At 38.5% G+C, this 21247-nt stretch overlaps 1 protein-coding gene across 5 annotated transcripts in view; it reads left to right on the top strand.

The window, feature by feature from the left end:
- The window catches only part of LOC149180358 (nucleoporin (DUF3414)), a 426459-nt gene that overhangs the window by 158812 nt on the left and 246400 nt on the right, over positions 1 to 21247 (top strand). For all 5 annotated transcript variants that reach the window (XM_089416071.1, XM_089416072.1, XM_089416070.1 and 2 more), the window contains 2 exons: positions 13493 to 13564; positions 13831 to 13919. In XM_089416071.1, coding sequence (XP_089272197.1) covers positions 13493 to 13564; positions 13831 to 13919 — 161 coding nt within the window. The remainder of the gene's footprint in view (positions 1 to 13492; positions 13565 to 13830; positions 13920 to 21247) is intronic.

Below are 21247 nucleotides of genomic sequence, written 5' to 3'. Positions count from 1 at the left end.
GTTCACATAAAGAAAAAAATGCCAATAAAAAGAGGCCGCTGATGATATAGGTTCTCTAAGGCATTATTTACTTTACTAGGGAGTTCAAAAAGATTAGAAGATGGTAGAATACAAATGAGATTGTTGTGTATTTATACACAATTCAAGTTGTGCGCTACCCCAGGAGGGGTTAATGAGCCTACATCTACAATTTTAACTAGGTTGGCATTAACCACTTCCTATCATTACAACAAATGATAATAAATGATCAAAGTTTGGTCTTAACCATGATTACAAATACATTAATGATACATGAGTTGAAAGCGATGAAATATTTGATAGAAGATTGATCTTATGGTGGCAATCAGACTTCTTTTTCTCCATTTTGTTCATTTTCTCCTTACTATGAAAAGGTGGACTTCTTTGTAACTCAAGTTTTTGACTTTGAGCTTATTTTTTGTTAAGAAATGTTTCTCAAATAGAAACAGTTTGAACTTTCCTTTGAAACAATTGGTGAAGAATTCTAAGGGATTGAAGGGGTCTCAACCCTTCACCTATAGGGCATCAATGCTCTTCTAGTGGTCCTCGACCCTAGTTAAGTTGCCCATCCCATGATGGAAACCACTTGCTAATCACACACAATGCCCAGTGCTACATCCTCCCATTAAATACAATTAATCATTAGTGTATCTAAGTGAACCAAGCTTGTTAATCAAGGGAAAATTGACACTTCGTACGGGGCTTCTCTTCCAAATTCGGGGCTTTGATCACATAATAGTGTTACCTCCCTAGGTAGGAGTGACTAATAGATGACCCTATTAGGTGTTCCCAACCTACAAGGGGAAAGACTGGTCCGTGGTACATCCTTCAATCAATAGGTGACATGTTGATGCAGGAGCATTCAGCCCAAGGAAAATCGTTGTAAATAGTAGACATAGGGGGTCATGCAGTTTAGGAAATAGTTTTCCTAAGTCTCAAGTCAATTTAATATTTAGGCTTTTAAGTGATTTAATGAGATAATGGGAGAATATGTAAATGCTCTCAAAATAAATAAATGAGAACATGAGTGGTAGAAGTCAAATCCAACTCTCTAGGAGCAAGAGAGAGCTTTTAGGAACTAATTAGAGTAGATATGGACCATAGAGCTGATAAGGAGACTTTTCTTTTTTAAAACAGAGAAAAAGATGGAGTAGATAAAGTCTGCCACATATGTATGCATGCAGAGAACTTTAGGGCTTTTCTTAGAGGGGTGATTAGATCCTCCAATGATCCAATCCTATGCATTCTTATAAATAGTGAACCTGTGCGTTCAATAGAAGGAGGCCACTAATGTTGAGAATCAGGCCTACGTGAGACCGAAGTGTCTCGAATGTAATCGTTTTTTTTACATTGATATATACAGAGCTTATTTCTTGTGTGTGTCAATATGTATTGAAGTATTTCATGAATGATTTACTATGAATTTGTAGGCTTTGCAGGTTGCAGGCAGAATTCTGAAGGACGTAGGGGGACAGAGTGATTAAGAGGAATTACAATGGATTTCGAATCCAAGTGAAGAGACCAAGGAAGCCTTGGAGGAATGGCGTAGCAAGGATGCGCTTAAGAGTTAAGCTCAGAGAAGCTGAGTAGTGGAAGGCAGAGTTCTGAAGAACAGGCAGATAAAGAGGAGTACGATTCAAAAGAATCGAAATGGATCATTGAATCCATTAGAGCTTTGCAAGAAGGACAGAGATCAAAGGAATGTGAGGAGTTTAAGCTCAGAAGGAAGAGCGAGCTGCGAATGAGCAGAAGGCCGAAACCTTTAAAGAAGCCAAATCACTGAGAAATTGAATAAAACAGCGTAACATTCCAAGTAAAAGGGACGAGCGGAGAAGTCTAGAATTGATACTTAGCAGCTGTTGAATCTTCAAAGATCAACGGCTACGATTGAAATCGCAATCGCATTTCAGAGGTGCCAAGGGACGACGATAACAAACCCAACGATACTTCGACGAGCGATTGGTGATATCATTGATAATCCGACCGACGATCGCGGCATCGGAGGTTCACAGTGGAAGAAGTAATGCGCGGGTGGAGGAGCAATAACCGATAGCGAGTGGCGGCATATCAGAGCTCGGACCTATCGGAGTTCAGAGAAGGCGGAGGTCGGGGCAATAGTGCGAGAGCAGTGGTGAACGGACCCGACAATATTTATAGTTGTGGTTGTAATGAATTTGAAGTCCGTAATAAGGTTTCAGAGTGGAGTCCTTCGTGTATTTTCTGTGTATTCTTTGTAATTGCGATAAAGTGTTGCGGGCTTTTTAAGGCTTAAACGATCCGATAGTCATATCGGAAGCGGAGGAGGGGTGATGGTACATATGTGTATGACCCGTTGGACATGTGATCACTGATTGCTGATGGAGATAAAGATAAAGCATTGAAATGTGTGCAAAGTTCATATTAAGGCAAAAAGGGTTTTTGCAGAGTTCCCTTGTAAACATATGTTTTCTTTGTAAATGAGTTAAGAAGGGAAAAAGTGCCGTTAGTGCAATTCGTGCGATATAGCATATATTAACCAAGGTTTGGAAGGGGGAAGGTTATATATGCGTGGATAAAAGGATTTAAAAGGATCTGAAGGGTTTTCCCAATTTTGATAGGAAGGTTCAGGCGGGGTGATTGAGGTTCCGTTACAAAGGAACTTATAAGAGGGCCACTTGACCATTTATGGTCTAAGGATTTGACTCCATTGTAGAGTCAAATATCCTGGGACAGTTGTGGATGCATCATTATAAATGCATACTGTGGGTATGTACGGTGTTACCCTGGCATCAGTTTGCCAAGTATGGTTTATGTCGGGGAGATCCTGCATCATTAGTGGTATTAGAGCAGAAGTGGTATCAAAGCAGATTTGTAATTTGTAAGGGGAACTTTTGAAGTTCTGGAAGATTGTAGCATTCCAGCAGAGGCTTGGAGTAAATAGGAACAGTGAATTGCTTAAAGGAAAGAAAAAGCAAGATTGCTTAATGCAAGTTTGAAGGAAAGAGGACTTGGAGACAAAACCGAGGACAATCCATTCAAAGTGTAGAAGAATGGTTGAAATAATATCATGTTGAGATCTTGAAGGTGAGGTAATGTATTCTGTTTTAAATTAAGAATGTGTGTTTTATACTAATGCGCAGGTGACAACAAGAGAAGTTGTGAGAGAAGAACCAGGTGAGTTCTTGAAGATAGAGTAAGGAGAATACTCTAGAGTCTAAAAGAAGAAGTGGCAGTGAACCTAAAGAATCCAACAAGAGATTGGACAGAGAGGATAGCTGAAGTGTTCTCAAGAGAGAGTGAGAGATTGCAGAAGCCTAGAAGGAGCAAAGGTGTTGCTCAAGGGGAGGTTCCAGACAGAGGACCCGTGCTTACCAAAAGACTGAGTGAGGAGAGATTAGTGAGGTAAGATTGCAGCCAGGAGGACTAGCTGTTGCAGAGGTTTGTTGCAAAGGAGCTCATGAAGAAAGAAGAGAAGAAGATGACTACTGATAGTCATAGTAGAGGTTCAGAGAGAAGCCACAACAGAGGATATAAGAAAGAGGATGCCAAAGCAAATGGCAAGAGGATGAGTCAAGAAGAAATTGACAAAGAGGTTGCTGAATTAAAAAAACAACTCAATGCATTAAGGAGTATGCTTGAGGAAAGCCAGAGACTAGTTTGGGTCTTGAGGAAGAAGCCAGTGGATTGGCATGAGATGCAGAGAAGGCTACAACAAAAGCAAGTAAAGTGGCTGAAGGAAAAACTTAAGGAAGTTGAGTTAGAAATGGAAGAATCCATTTGTGAACCAGAACAAGGAGAATTTCTGGGAGAAAGTGAAGATGAAAACTTGAAGACTGAAACTTCAAGTGAGGCCAAAGGGTCTAATGATTTTAAATCTGACAATGTGTGTATGCAGGTGAAACATGTAAAGAATGACAATTCGCTGATATTGTCATGAAGAAGGAAGAAGACCAGCAGAATCTAAATTCTGTTCTAGAAAAGGATGAGATAGATAGATCTCATATACAACTGGAGAAAGATGTCAAGCAACCAAGTGAAGGGCTTGAAGAGATTGAAGAAGAGACTATCAAAGAATTTCTGAATCATATGAATGATTTAGAACAACAAGGAGATATGATGGTTGAACCATCAAGTGAGACCATAGGGTCTTATATTTTTAAAACTGATAGTTTATGATGATATATGTTGCAGGAGAAAAGCAACCATTTGAAGATATTATCAGAGGAGATAAACGACAAAGGACTAAAGGAAAACTTGAGGAAGAAACTATGTTAGCTGATAACATAGTAAAGGATCATCAATTCACTATGATGATAGGCACAGTGGAGATAGCCATGGAAACTGTTGAGACAGACAGTAGGGAAGAAGGACATCTATTGAAAGATGTTAAGAAGGAGGAACCCTATGCAAAGGATTTAGCCTTGGGAAAAGGAACACTAACAAAGGAGTGTTTTGAAGAGGATGGACAATCTTTTGAAGATGTCGAAAGTCTGGAGGAGTACTCTATGAGAACAGAGTATGACGAAGAAGACCTCTTGAATGAGGGAAGTAGTGATTTGCTATTGCAGAAAGACCTTGAGATTACAAGGTCAGAAGAAGACAATATTTTAATACTGTAACACAACATGTGAAGATGAAGCTGGAAGAAGAGAGCATTGTGATGAAGTGCCTGCTAAGTGTGAAGAGGAGATTAAACTGCTGGAGAAACTGATGAGAGAACCTGACCGTAGAACAAAAGCTGCAGTTACAGTTTTTGAAGAAGAAGATGTGTCTCAGACTCTCAAGTAGACATGGAGACAGGAAGATACAATAATTTGTTTGCAGGTCCATTAAAAAGCATGAATGAGTATGAGTATGTGATTAGAGAGATTGAGCAGAGGTTGTCTGAAGATGGTAAAGAGGCGGTAGGAATCAAACAATTTCAAAGTGAAGATAACCAGCAACAGGTTAAAGGAGGAGAAGTTCACTACTGTGAACCCAAGCAGGAAGACATCATTAGAACAAATGGTGTGGAAGAGAGATTAACTGACAGTCTGATGAATTTTGCCGAGAATTCGAATCAGCATATTGATGTGTTGATAGAGGAGAAGGAGAAAACAAAGCAGCAAACTCAATTGTTGCCAAAGGGAAATAAGGCACAACAACCTTATGTTTTTGATTTTAACAAGTGTTTTGTGAGTGCAGGTTTTGTTGCAAATGTTGGAGGAGATTTGGCACAAGCGAACAACCAAATAAAAGTGAAAGAAGAGAATTCTATGGAAGAACTCAATCCATGGAGCAGAGAAGTTAAATTGCTGGAGAGAATGCTGAACAGTCATGATTTAATCGTGAAAGAGGGTAAGGATGATAGGGAGGCAGTCAGTAAAGTGAGCAAAGCAAAAGTTGGAGCAAGCAAAGAAAAATTCAGCATAGAAGACAACAACAGTAACCTGAAACAAAGAGAAAGAGACCGAAATACAAAGCAGAAAATGGACCAGTTCAAAGATATGCTGGACATAGAAATTGAAGAAATGTGGGAGCAGATGATGAAACAGACCAAATGGAGGAAAATGGTAACAACAACAAGCAAGATCAATCAGAAGTTGAACCTGATTGACAGGAAGAAAATGGAGCAAAAGACAGCAAAAATGCAGCAACAGGAAAGGAACAAAGCATCTGGACAGTTACAGAACAAAGTATGGGATCCAGGAAGACCAAGACCAAAAGATACATGATTAGGAGATCATGAATATTTTCTACTTTGGGAGTCTGATGCAGGAGCATTCAGCCCAAGGAAAATTGTTGTAAATAGTAGACATAGGAGTTCATGCATTTTAGGAAATAGTTTTCCTAAGTCTCAAGTCAATTTAATATTTAGGCTTTTAAGTGATTTAATGAGATAATGGGAGAATATGTAAATGCTCTCAAAATAAATAAATGAGAACATGAGTGGTAGAAGTCAAATCCAACTCTCTAGGAGCAAGAGAGAGCTTTTAGGAATTAATTAGAGTAGATATGGACCATTGAGCTGATAAGGAGACTTTCTGTTTTAAAACAGAGAAAAAGATGGAGTAGATAAAGTTTGCCACATATGTGTGCATGCAAAGAACTTTAGGGCTTTTCTTGGAGGGGTGATTGGGTCCTCCAATGATCCAATCCTATGCATTCTTATAAATAGTGAACCTGCGCGTTCAATAGAAGGAGGCCACTAATGTTGAGAGTCAAGCCTACATGAGACTGAAGTATCTCAAATGTAATCATTGTTTTTACATTAATATATACAAAGCTTATTCCTGTGTGTGTCAGTATGTTTTGAAGTATTTCATGAATGATTTACTATGAATTCGTAGGCTCTGCAGGTTGCAGGCAGAATTCTGAAGGACACAGGGGGACAGAGTGATTAAGAGGAATTACAATGGATTTCGAATCCAAGTGAAGAGACCGAGGAAGCCCTGGAGGAATGGCGTAGCAAGGATGCGCTTAAGAGTTAAGCTCAGAGAAGCTGAGCAGTGGAAGGCGGAGTTCTGAAGAACAAGCAGAGAAAGAGGAGCACGATTCAGAAGAATCGAAATGGATCATTGAATCCATTAGAGCTCTACAAGAAGGACAGAGATCAAAGGAGTGTGAGGAGTTTAAGCTCAGAAGGAAGAGAGAGCTGCGAATGAGCAAAAGGCCGAAACCTTTAAAGAAGCCAAATCACCGAGAAATTGAATAAAACAACGTAACAGTCCAAGTAAAAGGGACGAGCGGAGAAGTCTAGAATTGATACTCAGCAACCGTTGGATCTTCAAAGATCAACAGTGACGATTGAAATCGCAATCGCATTTCAGAGGTGCCAAGGGTCGGCGATAACAAACCGAGTGATCCTTTGATGAGTGATTGGCGATATCACCGATAATCTGATCGGCGATCGCGGAATCCGAGGTTCACAACGGAAGAAGTAATGCGCGGGTGGAGGAGCGATAACCGATAGCGAGTGTCAGCATATCAGAGCTCGGACCTATCGGAGTTCGGAGAAGGCGGAGGTCGAGGCAATAGTGCGAGAGCAGTGGTGAACATACTCGACATGATCTGTATTTAATATTTTCGCTTGTAGACTTCTATTGGTTGATTTGAGGCTTTGATCTTGGTCTTGGAGGGCTTGCTACACTTGATTAAGACTTGTGTACATTTACATGGACTCATGACATGATTCTTTGACATGGAAATAAATCCTAAAGACATCAAGAAGAAGTCTTTCATCTAATGACACTTCTTGCTCATGAAACCCATGCAGCAAGATTACAAACATAATTTATTTTCTCTTATTACATCAGATACAAAGATCATGTCATTATGAAGACTGAACCTAGTTACGCTTTCTTCAACTGGACGAGCATGGGTTCCTTTAATGATGTGATTGGGACAGCTAGTGGCTTGAGGAACCAGGGTGATGACCATAATGATAAGGGGTAGAGGTCATGCTTGGCTTTTGCTCATGTGCTATTATTAATGTTTTGTCCATCTTTTGGATTCTGTGATTTTCTTTTTCTTTTGTTTCTTTCTTGTTGCCATGGTATGGTTTTAATCTTCTTTTGGTTGCATCAATCTATGGTGCAACGTTTCTGGGTCTGACTCGAATATGTGGACAAAGGGAGTGGGTGCGCCAACACTCTGTGGACCCAATGGTCATGTGGACCTGGAGAAGGGAAATAGTGAATAGGGCTCGTAATGTGAGGAGGGAAGTGATAAATATGGAAAGGGTAAATGGGACCATGCTATCGAAATCAAGGTTTCCCAAGTGGTGCCCGTCCTAAAGCCATAGGCCAATAGGTGAGATCTCGCGAGACTAGGATTGAAGAATAATCCCCCCTTTAAGGTGATGAAACAAAACCATGGTGAATGCCCTTCCTTCTTCGTAGTCAGCCAATAATCCATGTCAAAATGCGCAAATGAAAAACAAGCATAAGCACTTGATTGCACAATGAAAAATATACAGTTTGGGTCGAATTGCGCAGCTTCCAACATGTTCTCTTGACAGATGGGTGAGGAAACATACAAATGATGCAGGCAGTGGAGATAAAGTGGCACATCACATCGCTTACAAGGTGGCTTTCATGAGCTGTCGGCTAGCAGAAGATAAATAGGAGAAAATCTCTCCTTTCGGTAACCACTTTTGGTGGGTAACAGTGCCAACCATTGATTTTTCCTTTGGTCTTGGTACTGCCTCCCATATATTGTTTTTCATTATGGAAGAGTTTCCCTCCACAATGGCATCAATCCACACCTGATGCTCGAATGCGTCCTGGAAACTAGCAGGTATGGCCTCAGTCAACTCGCTCATCAACACCATGTAACCAAGATAGTGCTGAGGAGCCTTCCTCTATCAAATTGAAAATCTTGGTTACCAACGTACTCTTGGGCCTCTCTCAGTGCCCTGCTCAATGCTCTTGGCCTTATTTCTCCCTGTGCGAGGAGTCTGAGGCAGGGTGTGAGGAGCCCTTTCCCCCAGTCCTGTTCTTCCTGCTCGGCTTGCTTGCTTTGTGCTCCAATTTATGTGACATTGCTTTGAGGAGTTTGCGTTGTATCAATGCCTACTGCTCTTGAACCTCAATTGTAGGTAGATCTGTGCTGCAAGACTTCCAAAGAGCCCGCTCTTCCTCGAATTTCACATCTTTGTGTATCACCATCTTTCTCAGAGCTGGAATGTACTCTCGATAGATCTTTTAAGTCTCGTTGTAGCCCACAAGAATCGCCTTCTCTGCAGGAGCTTTCAACTTCATTCTCTTTTTAGAAGGAACGTGGCAATACACACTAAGCATCCAAAATTGCGATGTGTCCCAAATCTGTTTCTTCCTCATAAATGTCTCCTTAGGTGTCAATCTTCCCAACACCTTGTGTGGGCTTCTATTGTGCAAATATATGATAGTATTGCAAGCCCCTTCCCATAGAAACATAGGCATCTCCTGGTCATGAAACATAGCCTTGGTTGCTGCAATAATATCCTTGTTCTTTCATATTATAGAGACTAGCACAATATTTTTGAAAAACTGATAATTACTTTTGATGTTGATCTTCTTTTTGATTATTCTAATATATCATTCAACAATTATACTTTAGAAATTCAACCATAAAGTACAATAGAACAATAGAGATCACAATGCACAAAGAGAAGATACGATTTCCCATACATCAACCTTTTCAATAGAGAAATTCTTCTATTCAACAAGAGACACACATAGACCTATGGTCAAGCCTGGTCAACCCCTCCATGAGAGAGGTACTATTGCCAAGGAAATTCTCTGAAGGGTGAGCCATTTATGGCACCCTAGTTGTATTCAGAAACTGCTTAATAATAAAACCCTCTATATGCTGCACCGGTTTTCCCAAATTGGGTTTTTTTGGTGACGATTGTCCAAAAATAACGGTGCCCCTTGTGTTGTCTGAGTTTATTTCAGTTATTGATCTGTTTATTTGTGAAGACTACATTTGTGTTTACTTCGACATTTATGCATTTAAATAACTTGTTAATGCAAAGAACAAGTAGGAGATAGTAAACCAGAAAACGCAGTAGGGGTTTCTGATGTGTTAGATTCAGGAAATTTCCCAGGTGTTATAGTAAATACTAAAAATTGCAATGCTCCGTGTCTCAACTTGTTGTTGAACAATGTTGCTCCTGCTTTCACTGAATGTCATTTCTAGAATGTTCCAAGGTTCTTAGGATGTGGTTGCACCCACAATCTTAGGAATAGTGCTGTTATCCCAATCCTGTTGTATGAGAGACAATGCTCTTGTATCATCCTTCCCGTTAGCTATAAGTTGACCCAGTTGATCTTGTGTCATGCCTCATAGGCTGCTTGATTTGGTTTTTCTTCAAATCCATGCAATACTAATCCATTCGTAATATGGTTCTCATCTTAATGGTCAAAAACTCATAATCTTTACTAAGAAAATAAAAAAGTCGTAGAAGATAAGAACTAATGAGATCCATGCTAATTGAATCTTAAGAGAACTCAATCGCCTTTTAAATCAATTATGAAAAACAAACATTTTCCTTTTTATTTTCTTCCAGAAAACAATTTCTTCCAACCACCCAATAAATCAGCCAACATATACATATAATTACCTTTCTAGTCAACATAAAACGAAATCTTTTTTATCTCTATATATTCTTTAACTTTCTTTTTTATGTTTTTTAATCACCCTTTTGTTTAATACCTAAAAAAACCTTTGAAAAAAGATTTTAAAATGAAACTGTCACCACGTTTAAAAAAAGCTAACTTTGTGCCACCTTATTTAAGAATAAAAAATAAACTGCAAATACTTCACTTCCCAAAAATGCAACTTACTTCAAGGGAATTGTTTTGAAGTGTTTCTCGATGTCACCCTAAATCTTCATGGCTCATGATGGTGGCTCACAATGACGACTTGGACATACGTCACCTCAATACGGTGGGTCACAATGGCTCAATAGACCTACAGATGATGGTTGACTTTGCTAACAACAAGCTACAGCTTCTCTGCTGTGCAGATTCTGCAAGATTGACGGGTTTACAGACCCTTAGCGAACTCTGCTTACAGACCCTTAGCGAACTCTGCTTACAGACCAATGGACGTAGACATCAGTTTGCGGGTTGCTCACAATAGTGACGGTTGTGGCCTAGTCTCACAACACTTTCTCACTATGGCAGTCCTGCAGGCCAGTGGCCAATCACGGCCCCGACGTCAACGGTGACTGTTTAGACTGCGGTGAACAATGACTGTGCAAACAGCACATTATTGGATTTATCTGGCTTCTCCAATGTTCTGGCTCTGATATGGTTAGTTCCTCCAATTCGCAGCGGCTGTTCCTTGGCTCAATCCACAACGACGAAGGATAATAGCAATGTCTCCTTCAAGCCTCAGTCTTTGGTTTTGCCTATAATGCATTGATAATGGCAAAGTGTCATGACACCATCCTAATAAGGTGGATTTGATACAAATCTGATAGATGGACGGAGGAGGAAGCCACAAAATAGCACACTTAGATATGCACTTCTGCTCAGTAATCAAATATCATGGCCTCCACCAATAACAAGTGCAGATTAGAGTACCAACAGGATTCTAGTTTTAAAAGAAAACAATTCAACAGGTCTCCTTTCTTCAAGAAAATAGGTGGTTAGATAACATACACAAGCTCATAGCTCAAAAACATGACTGTTGACATTCAAGTTGAGCTTAGAATACCAATGGGATCCTAGTTTCAATAGAAGCCAATGGGAAGTGGTAGTAGTTTTCTATTAGAATATGCATCCTCCTGCATAATCTTTATTTATTCCTCGATTGAATCCTTTCAAGGCAGTCAAATTTCATAAGATTCCTTTAGGTGCAAAGTAAACACAGGTTATCATAATCCATTAAAAACTAATAAGAATACATGTCCTCAGAAACTCTGGTGGTGTGTATGCCAAGTTTGTGCTATAGCTCTTTCCATCTCTGTTGTTTTTCATAAGGCCAAAGCTTGAAAGTCTGGGATCCCCATCCTCATCAAAGCTTGATTGAATTGCTTGATGCTACATGATTAAATGGACTCGAAACTGCTAAGAATGGATTTGCTAATCTTAGCTCACACATGGATGATTGACACTTCCTAAGCTAGAACTCCAGCATGACTGACACATCCTAAATTTAGATTGTATGTAAACTGCTTAAAACTGCACACTAACTGAGTGTAACTGGGAGTAATTATCTCTAACATGCCCAAGATTGAGAAAGACACTAGTCTAATTGGTGGGGCAATCTTGTATACAAAATTAAAACCCTTGTTTATTTATTATTGTTAATCATTTATAGGCTATTTTACTATTGCTGTCATAAATTTTGCATGCTGTAAATTGCACTTCTTAAAAACTCTAGTTTATAACAGCCTTAGTATAACTTCCTTGACCTTAAATCTCCAGTTGATTGAATGTTGGTAGGGTTTTGATTGAGAGGTTTTTCTTCCTCATAACTTGCTCAAAGAAAGTCTTCTGCCATAGACCTCACCGTTTGATTCCATGTGCCAAAGATTGAGAAAGACACTAGTCTAATTGGTGTGTCGATCTTACATAAAAAGTAAAACCCTAAATTTTTCCCTTTATTTAAATTATTTTGGGTATATTAGGGTTAGGTTATGGAAAAATCTGTGTTTAATTGCATGAAATTTGTTGGACCTCGTAGTCTTGGGGTTAGGCTTTACATCTATTAAATTGTAAAAGAAAAATATAATTTTCTATGCATTTTTCTGCCACCTTTTTAATGCTGACATCTAGGGTTTTGTAGCTGTTTTATGCATTTTCATCCATAGAAAGATTGCTCCAATCTTTTCCCATGTTTACTCATTAGAAGACTTTTTTATTTATTGGTTTGAATCATTTATACGCTATTTTGCTGTTGTTGTCATAAGTTTTGCATGCTGTAAATTGCACTTCTTAAAGACTCTAATTTATGACAACAATCATCGATTATAAGGTCATGTGTTTGTGATCTATTTGAGCCTCTCCAGGACTATTCTAGCTCCTCTACATTTAGCCATAGGTCCTTTGAAGCTCATTACTTTATCTCATTCAGAGGCTTTCTTTATTGAACATTATGATGGGGTGTTTTATTGAGTGAAATCCTTTGATGGTATTTACCCTAAGTATTCTTTGGTTACCAAATCTTCGAGATCCACAGGGGAATCCTCCCTTGTGGGGGTACTATCCATCCATAAAACAAGGGAAACAATTAATAAGGTGACAATGGTGGCTGATCGCATTGTTGCTCTTAACGTTCAGTGCTTAGTGAGAATTTGCACTAAGGTTGCTAGATTTTGTGGTAACAAGAGTTACTATACACATGGGTTCCTGCTAAATTATTATTTATGTATGTCGTTGTTTTTTTCAAATTACTATATTATTTAAAAAATAAATATCTTTCCTGAAATATCTTTTTTCATTTTTGTGTGTGTGTCTGGGAGGGGGGGTGGTGTCTTAATGGTGCAAGCTTCCGTAGTGCAGCCTTTTCAGAAGGTCATACTATTATGTTTTTCCTTTTATGATGGTGATCTTAATTGTAAAGTTGAAACTATTAATTAGATTGATGTTCTAAATGAATCATGAAAAATAAAATGTAATGCCATCGTAAATGTGATCTATATGGAGTAGTAAACAAAAGTGTAGAATGTTTTCATGTAAAATTTCATTTCCTATTTTGTCTGACTTTTTGAAATATAAAAGGATAGGGTTCATACAAAATAATTAGTCTGCTGAAAAAAGTCTTATGCTTCGGGTAGTAGATTTTCATTTAGCCCTCTTGCTGTAAGGACACATACCGTCTGGAAAATACTTTACTTCCAGAGAAAGAAATAGGAGCATAAAACAGCTTATCTAGTTTCTGATTGAAATACTGGGGAATTCTTTTTGGAGGGTTGGAAATTAATGGATATACTATTCATTTTTTGCATTGTATAGAGAACATTCATTTCTAGGCTTCTAACTGGTTTAATTGTCTATCTAAAATGGTTGATTATATAATGCAGTTCTCCAAGTCGTGTTTTTACTGAAATTTTCAAGACAGTTGTTTTTCAGCCACGTACAAATACATCTAACAGGTATCTTCTTATAATTCTTTGATTTTTTGTGTATTCTATTGCTTTTATTTTAATTAGTATAGCGATAATATTATTTGGTGAGTATATATAGGGTTGAAGTCTTCCATATTGTTTGGGTGCATTTACATTGGTATTACATGTACAGGGCTTTCGGAATTTTATGCTTTGGACAGATGCATATTGTCACAAAAATATATTGCTATGTTTTATTAGGAAATAGAAAGTGTGGTTTTATAAATATGAATTAATATTAATTGCTTTACTAGTGATATTTGGCTGCTTCCGGAGGGGCTTGCAAGATTGTTGTCACTAGATGGTGACCAAAGTGGAGGATATTATCGCTTCACGATATCTCGTGAGTTTATTTATTTGTGTCTTGAATTGCTCCCATTTACAACTTTCTTTGTGAGCAAGGTTTTTATTTGGATATTTTAAATGAAATAAAATGCTTATATTACCTTTCTATTAACTTGCCAAATAGAATATTATAGAAGAGGCTGTATATGGCATTTAACTTTGATCTGTGTGTGTTTGTGTGTACTAGAATAGCAATACCAAGGTTCAGTAGTCTATTATGCTTGACTGTTAAAGCTTATCGAGTTGGTACATGAAAATAGTGGGTATTTTGCTGATTTTCAATTTAAAGTTTCTATATGTTGTTGCATCTTTTCTGCATTTACGGAGATATATATGATAGCAAACTAATTAGTATTCCTATCTTCCTTTAGTAGGTGATGAGGACATATGTATTGCAGATCTGATGTTGCAGACTACAAGCTCTAATGGACTGTGGTACTCTAGATGTTAAAAAGATAAAAAAAAAATCAATATTTTTGTGTTTTCTTAATTTTGCCGACTTTTTCAAAAAACTCCCGACTTTAACGAGTTTTTCAACTTTTGAACCCTTGCCGATTTAATCCCGACTTCGACTTTTTCCGCATTGCTTTTGATATTCATATCACCTTTCTTTTTCATTTTACCCTTAACCTTTTCTTGAATAGACTCTAAAGAGGGAGGAACATATCAAAAGGGGTTGGATGCATCAGTACAAGGGATAGAGGAAGAACCGTCAAAATCAAAATGGGGGTTGGTAGCTAGCATATTTTTTATATTCCTCTTCCTCCCAATTTCAGCCTCTAACTCTTTTTGCCTAGCCTTTTCTTCTTTAAACTTCTCAAAGTAACAATTCCTTCCTAATCTCCCCAATTTCATCTGATTCACATGGAGTAATTTGGCCTCTAATCCCTGCCAAGTGTTGTTTCAGCCTATTAATGCCCCTAGGTCCTTCTTTAATTTTTCTATGGCAAATTTTGCAATGCATTTGACTATCAACCATTTGAACATATGCCCAAGCAGCATCTTTCACTCTAGGTGCCACTTTTTGACTTGGAAATGAAAGCAAAAAATCTGAAAATTAAAACAAAAAAAATAGCAGTGCTTCAATGTTCATTTCTTTCACTAAAAACACTCTTTTCAATTTCTAGATTTGCACATAAAAATTAATAAGAAAAAACAGATTTTTACAAGTGAAGAAAAATACCTCCAGGCACAAACTGCCTCCTCAAGGTTACTCCAACAAACCAACTCCTCAATGCTGCTCCAAATGGCTGCCCAAGAAGCTCCTCACTCCTGCTACAATGGTTGCCCAAGACTCCTCATTGCTGCTCCAAAAACAAACTCCACAACTCCTCACAAACTCTGACTCAAATTCTTACTCAAATGCAATGAGATGGCTGTGAGGAAATGAGAGGGGTTGGGTGGGTTTTATAGGGTTTAGGATAAGGGAATGGACCCCCAATACCCTATAGGCAAATTTGAAATTTGTTTGGGGTCCCCAAAAAGCAAGTAAAAAAAAAATTGCTGTTTTTTTGAGTTTTCGGGCCACTGTCACCGAGCCGACCGAGTAGGCTCGGACTCAGCCGAGCTGACTGGGTTATTACCGAGCCGGCCCAGTTGTTAGACAACTTGGCTGGCTCGGTAATAACCCGGCCGGCTGAACCGGTTCGATGGCTGAGTCGACCCGGTGAGGGCTTGACTCGGACCAACTCGGCCGAGTCGGTTCCCAGGGAGTGACCAGGGAGCCCCACATCTCGTAGGCAAATTTCATCCTTGTCACATGAAGGAATAGGTGGTCTCTGATGGCATCGAGAATGATTCTCTTTGTTTTTACATTCTTCTTGTTGAACTCAGCCAATTGAACAGGATTTGTAGGAGGTTGCACAAGACTCTCCACGATGTCCCATACCTCCAACTCCTCAAACAAAAGCATTATCATCTCCTTCCAGATTTTCTTCGTTTTTACATTCTTTTTGTTGAACTCAGCCAATTGAACAGGATCTGTAGGAGGTTGCACAAGACTCTCCACGATGTCCCATACTTCCAAGTTTCCAGCTCCTCAAACAAAAGCGTCATCATCTCCTTCCAGGGGCCAAAATTTTCTGTCCCTACCAGCCTGTTCTTCACTCTTATACCAGTTGCCATGACCTGCCATGACCCTTCAAACCAATGACAAAACTCAGATCTGTTACAAAACTGTCACTAGGCAGCCTTCCCCCTCCCAGCCTACAGTCCTTTGGGTTTCTGAAGGTGGTTTAGTGACTGCCTTCACTGTTACAGCAGAAGGTGCTTGCTGGTTTGATATATCAGCTGATTTCTCCTCAAATCCCAAGGGCCCTATCTCAGATCTAGAGCTTGAAATGCTATGATACCCTGTAGAAAAAATTAGTACTGCTGTAGCCTTCACAGTTTCTAGTTTTTGCCCAGATTTTAATACTCACAACCTCCTCTTAACATATGGCTGATATAAAAATGAAATTAGCATTTAACTTGAAACTTAAGGCTACCTCTACCACTCACTTTTGATTTTCACACAACTGATATAGGAAATAAAAGAGTAAGCACAACCACAGAAAATTACACAGTGACTCAATTGTTTTTGGTTAACTTGACCCCGGAAAAACCCCAGTGGGGAAATACAGTTCTTCTAGGAGGTCTTTATCTTGCTTAGAATTTTTTTTTACAACAAAATTACAACCAGAGATTAAATTATCTCTTCCCTTTTGAAAAAGCATCTCTGAAATCCCATTCTCAAATGGAGTTCTGAACAATGTTTTCAACAAATGTTCAGCTCTCCTCTGCTGAAATTACAGTCCTCTGAAATACTCCTCCATCTTAAGAATTCGAACCACAGTGACAATCAAAGGTTCCTTGAAACTCGGGTTCATCACAACAAATATACACAGGTGTTTTTATCAGCTGTTAACCACCCTGGAATGTGAGCCATTACACTCCAGAACAATGCTCTAGATATCACTGATATACCACTCAAACCAGGCCTGAGATTCTCACTGGTCCTGGCCTGTGAATCTCACTGTCTCCCACAGAAATAAGATGGAGTAACTGAACTTGACTCCAAAAAAGCGCTTGACATGTGTGCTACCACTTGCTGTGACAGTCTCCCAAATTTTCGTGCTCCCTTCTTAGCTTTAACCCAGCCTTCTAGGGATTCGATTCACCATGATCTTGTTCCTAGTTCTCGCTGTAAAATTTGTTCACAAAAATTCTCTTCCTCCTATATCCTTTCCTCTTCTCAATGCTTTCATAAGAATGATTGAAGAAGCTCTTCCTTGGTGCCTCCAAATCCAAACACGAGCTCCACAACTTGGTTGTGTACTGCTCTGATTTTTGAGCTCTCCTTGGAACACAGCATCCTCCTTTAGCTGTCTTGAGCTCCTCTCAAGCTGCGTCGTACACTCTCCTCTTTCCTTTGAGAAGAATAATGAGAGTAAAGTTTTACCTATTCCCTTTTGTCTTTCATAAGTAAAGGAGACCTAACCCTAAAGATCAAGGGCTGAAATTAAATCTCAGCCCATAAGAACTATGGTTGAGATAAAGCCCCCACTTGACCCCGTTCTCTTGATGACCCCCACTTAAAACACTTCCTAGTACCTTTTAATATTTTAGTACCATGGTCATTTTTTCTCTCATATGGTGACTTTTAAAATATAAAAGTGACTTTAATAACATAACATGAAAGTACTTCACACATAAAGTCACTTTAATAACCCATGTGACTTTAATAAATTAAAATACAAGGTACACAACTCATAAAATGTACTTTAGCTCCTTAACATTAATAAACACATAATGTCACTTTAGACAAAAGGATATTAATGTGTCTTCCTAGGCCAAAAAGAGAAATGCCTAGGAAACACTTCCTTGGTACCATTTTTTAACAAATTATTCGCCGTTGAAAAGTGGGAATAATTAACCAAGTAAAAAAAAAAACTCCAAGTTGTACTTGGTTGCTGATCGAGTCTCAAGCATCATAGATTTGTTACATAGTTTTACTCATCATGCTAATGACCTTTATACAATATCCCACAAGGTTGTGGAATCTGAGGACTGAGAGATGATGAAAGTGGATAAAGAAGGGGCTGGAGTCTTTACAACATCTGCTAAGTACAATTCAGTAGTCAACAGGTTGACTATGCTAGAAAATAAAACAAGCAGAAAGATTTTCTTTATATTCATAATTACTTGTGATATTCTTATGTTTTCTTATGTTCTTCTTTTGTCTTTTAGTTCATCAAGCAATTATCGAAACAATAGTACAAAGATCACAGACACCAGAAGTAGGCGGACAACCAGGACAAAACCCCTATGTAGGGGAAAACCTAGTCAACAACTATTCCTTAATAATTTCACGAGATGATCCAAGACTCTTGACCTAGACACAAACTTTCGCCACGCCAAGTCAACGCTTTCTTTCTTCTGCAAATGATAACCCTTTCAACAACAACTTCGACTTAGCACCAACAAGTGGCATCAATAACTTCGACCTAGTAGCAACAACTTCGACCCAACAGTATCTTCGCCCTTCTAGCAAATATCCTAGTAAATCCACACTAGTGAGTGAGAGAAAAACCCAAAAATTTCGATCTTCATTCTTCCAACAACTTCACACTTTTTATGCTCTTCTTCTCTTAGATATCGAATTGTAGTTTGAATGCTCCAAATGAATTCAAACTGCTTGTATATAATATATAAACCCTTTTGGTGAGGTCGAATTACTCTTTTTGAGGCCAACTGGGTGTGGAGGTGACAAATGACTTATTCAACTCAATAATAAATCTTTTTTACATGATTCAAAAGCCCAAGAAGGGTCTCTTTAAATAGACAATGACTCTAATGACTCAGAATAAATCCTATAAGTCCTCAATGGGGACTTTGACCTAAAACATGATGACCCAAGCATGAAATCCATGCTTTAATAAGTCGTATTAATAATAATAAAGTTTTTCTTTTTCTTTCTTTTGATAAATACATTTCATTATGACTCAAATACAATTATGAAGACCAAACCTAGTTACATTCTTCAACACTCCCTCTAAACTAGGGAGGTATTCATACTTATACAAGTACATGGAAGATCTCAAAACACATGAAGAGTTTAGGCATTGACATTGCCACGGTCTAGATTCTTGACCAGTGCAATCTATCCGGGTGGGACTAAGATGGACTAAAGCTTTCAGCGAGTCTAGGTACCATGAGGCTTACTTGCTAACCATCAACCTAGGGATCTAGGTGCGTATCCAAGGTCAGAGCTCCATGACCAACGCCACCCTCCCTCTTCGGGATCTAGACATCAATACATATGTCGACCAAATGTCCTCCCAAACATTATACACAATCAATGCCTCAACATATCAAATCTCTCTAACCTCAAGGATGCTTTTCAAAAACTTTTAGAGAGCTTTACTTGAATAGTCGTAACCCCAATTTTCCAAATACTCATGAGTAAACACAAACCTTCGGGGTCTTCTGACTTCTATATGAGGCCACACAATTTATCACAGTAGGACTTCGAGGCTTCGCAAACAAATCTTTACAGAGGTTTCTTCAATCATTCAGCTTCCTTGCCTACTTTACATGCAACAACCAAATCCCACTTTCCTTCTTTTAGCAACACCTCAATATGCATTCTCCAATTTCTTCTTCAAGGTATCCATCATGACGATAATATGCCCTTTGTTAAAATTGACAACTAGGGACGAACTCCATGTGGGTCACCTTATTTATGGTTGCTGATATTTTTATTAGATTCCTCTCGTCGAGAGGTGTAGGATTGATCTAAAGATCATCCCATTCTGATAAGTATTTATGAAGATATGAATTTATTTTGATTATGGACAAATTGTCAAGTTGGCTAGCAACTTATGTAGGCTCAGAAGCCCAATAGTCATGTCTATTCAACCTCAACGTTTTGCATATAAATACAAGGAGTTTTTTCCTCATTTGGACACTTCACCCTCACACACATCTCTCTCTCTCTCTCTCTCCTGTGCAGAAAGAGTCTCTCTCTCTTTCTCACATGTGTGGATGAAAAGGAAGTCTTCCTAGGGCAAAAAGGACGCAGAAACAGGACAGCAGGCATCTTTGACCAGCATTGACCAGCATTGACCGTCCAAGGAGTGCGGATTGGGTGTTGTTGCCTCTCCTAAGTAGGCCGCAATTTTTGGCACAAAAATCGAGGTGATCTGACCTCTGGTTTGATTGGTATTGACTGCCCTAGTTTAGGGCTGCAGTCGACTTCGGAAATATGCACTTTGACTGAACTTTTGGGGCTGTTCTAGGGCTGTTTCTTTAGGCTGTTCGAAGACAAGTTGACCAGAAATTGACCAAGCATGTTAGAGGTCAATTTCAGCTAGTTTGACCAAGTTTAACTTCGTTGATCTAGGGTTTGCTGTTGCTGATATAAAATTACAGCATTCAGATTTGTACTATTTTTCTCTACTGAACTATTGAAGATAAAAGAAGATTTGATCAAAGGGTTTCCCCAAATTGGGGTTTGTCCCTGGCTAGCCGCCACATCTTGTGTCTTTTGTCTTGTCTTGTTTTCGGTTGATCATTTAATGTTCTATCTACACTTTAGTTTATGTATATGTGATTGCTAATCTGTGATTAATAAAATAAAAATAAGTAAATTGCACTAAGCATAGAACATACCATAATTTAACACCCTCCCTCTCAACTCGGGAGATATACTGTGTTTTTATCCAGGCTCCCTCTTAACTTAGGGAGATCAACATCTTTTCTATGACATTGGAGAATCTTTCATGTCTTCCATCCTTTTTGATCATCATCATTCATATAACTTCCTTCATCATGCTTATTAAGTCAACTTTACTTACAAACATCTTCATCATCTTGAAGATAATGTACCTGCACAACTTAGACGACAAGTACAATCAAATACAAACATATAGAAACATGAAGTTAACTATATGAAAATCATATAATAATGGAAGCATTAGACTTTAGACAACAAATACCTAAACTAAGGTTCACAAATGATAAGAGACACATACTTTTATGCTTCAACTTCCTTTGCTCGGGTTAGGTTATAACCCCTAGATCACATCAGTAACTCTATCAGGATATCAGTCTCATTATATCTAGGGCCTCGATATTTCTTCTAGAGATATGACATACTCTACTATAATATATTGCAAACCCTAAAATTAATTCAAAGTACACTTACAATGCATCTAACAACTTTAGAATTCATATGTCAGACTTGTACTAAGATTTAATGCAAACCATAGATTCCATTCATGAGACACTAAGCCTTAGATGACAACAATAAAAAACAATCATAACAAGGTTTCAACAATGTGACCA

This window comes from Pinus tabuliformis, chromosome 3_2 (assembly GCF_031772625.1).
Source record: "Pinus tabuliformis cultivar Carrire ecotype Pingquan chromosome 3_2, CPIR1, whole genome shotgun sequence".
Taxonomy (NCBI): domain Eukaryota; kingdom Viridiplantae; phylum Streptophyta; class Pinopsida; order Pinales; family Pinaceae; genus Pinus; species Pinus tabuliformis.
The sequence above is the reverse complement of the archived record's forward strand: the minus strand, read 5'-3'. Positions and strand labels throughout refer to the sequence as shown.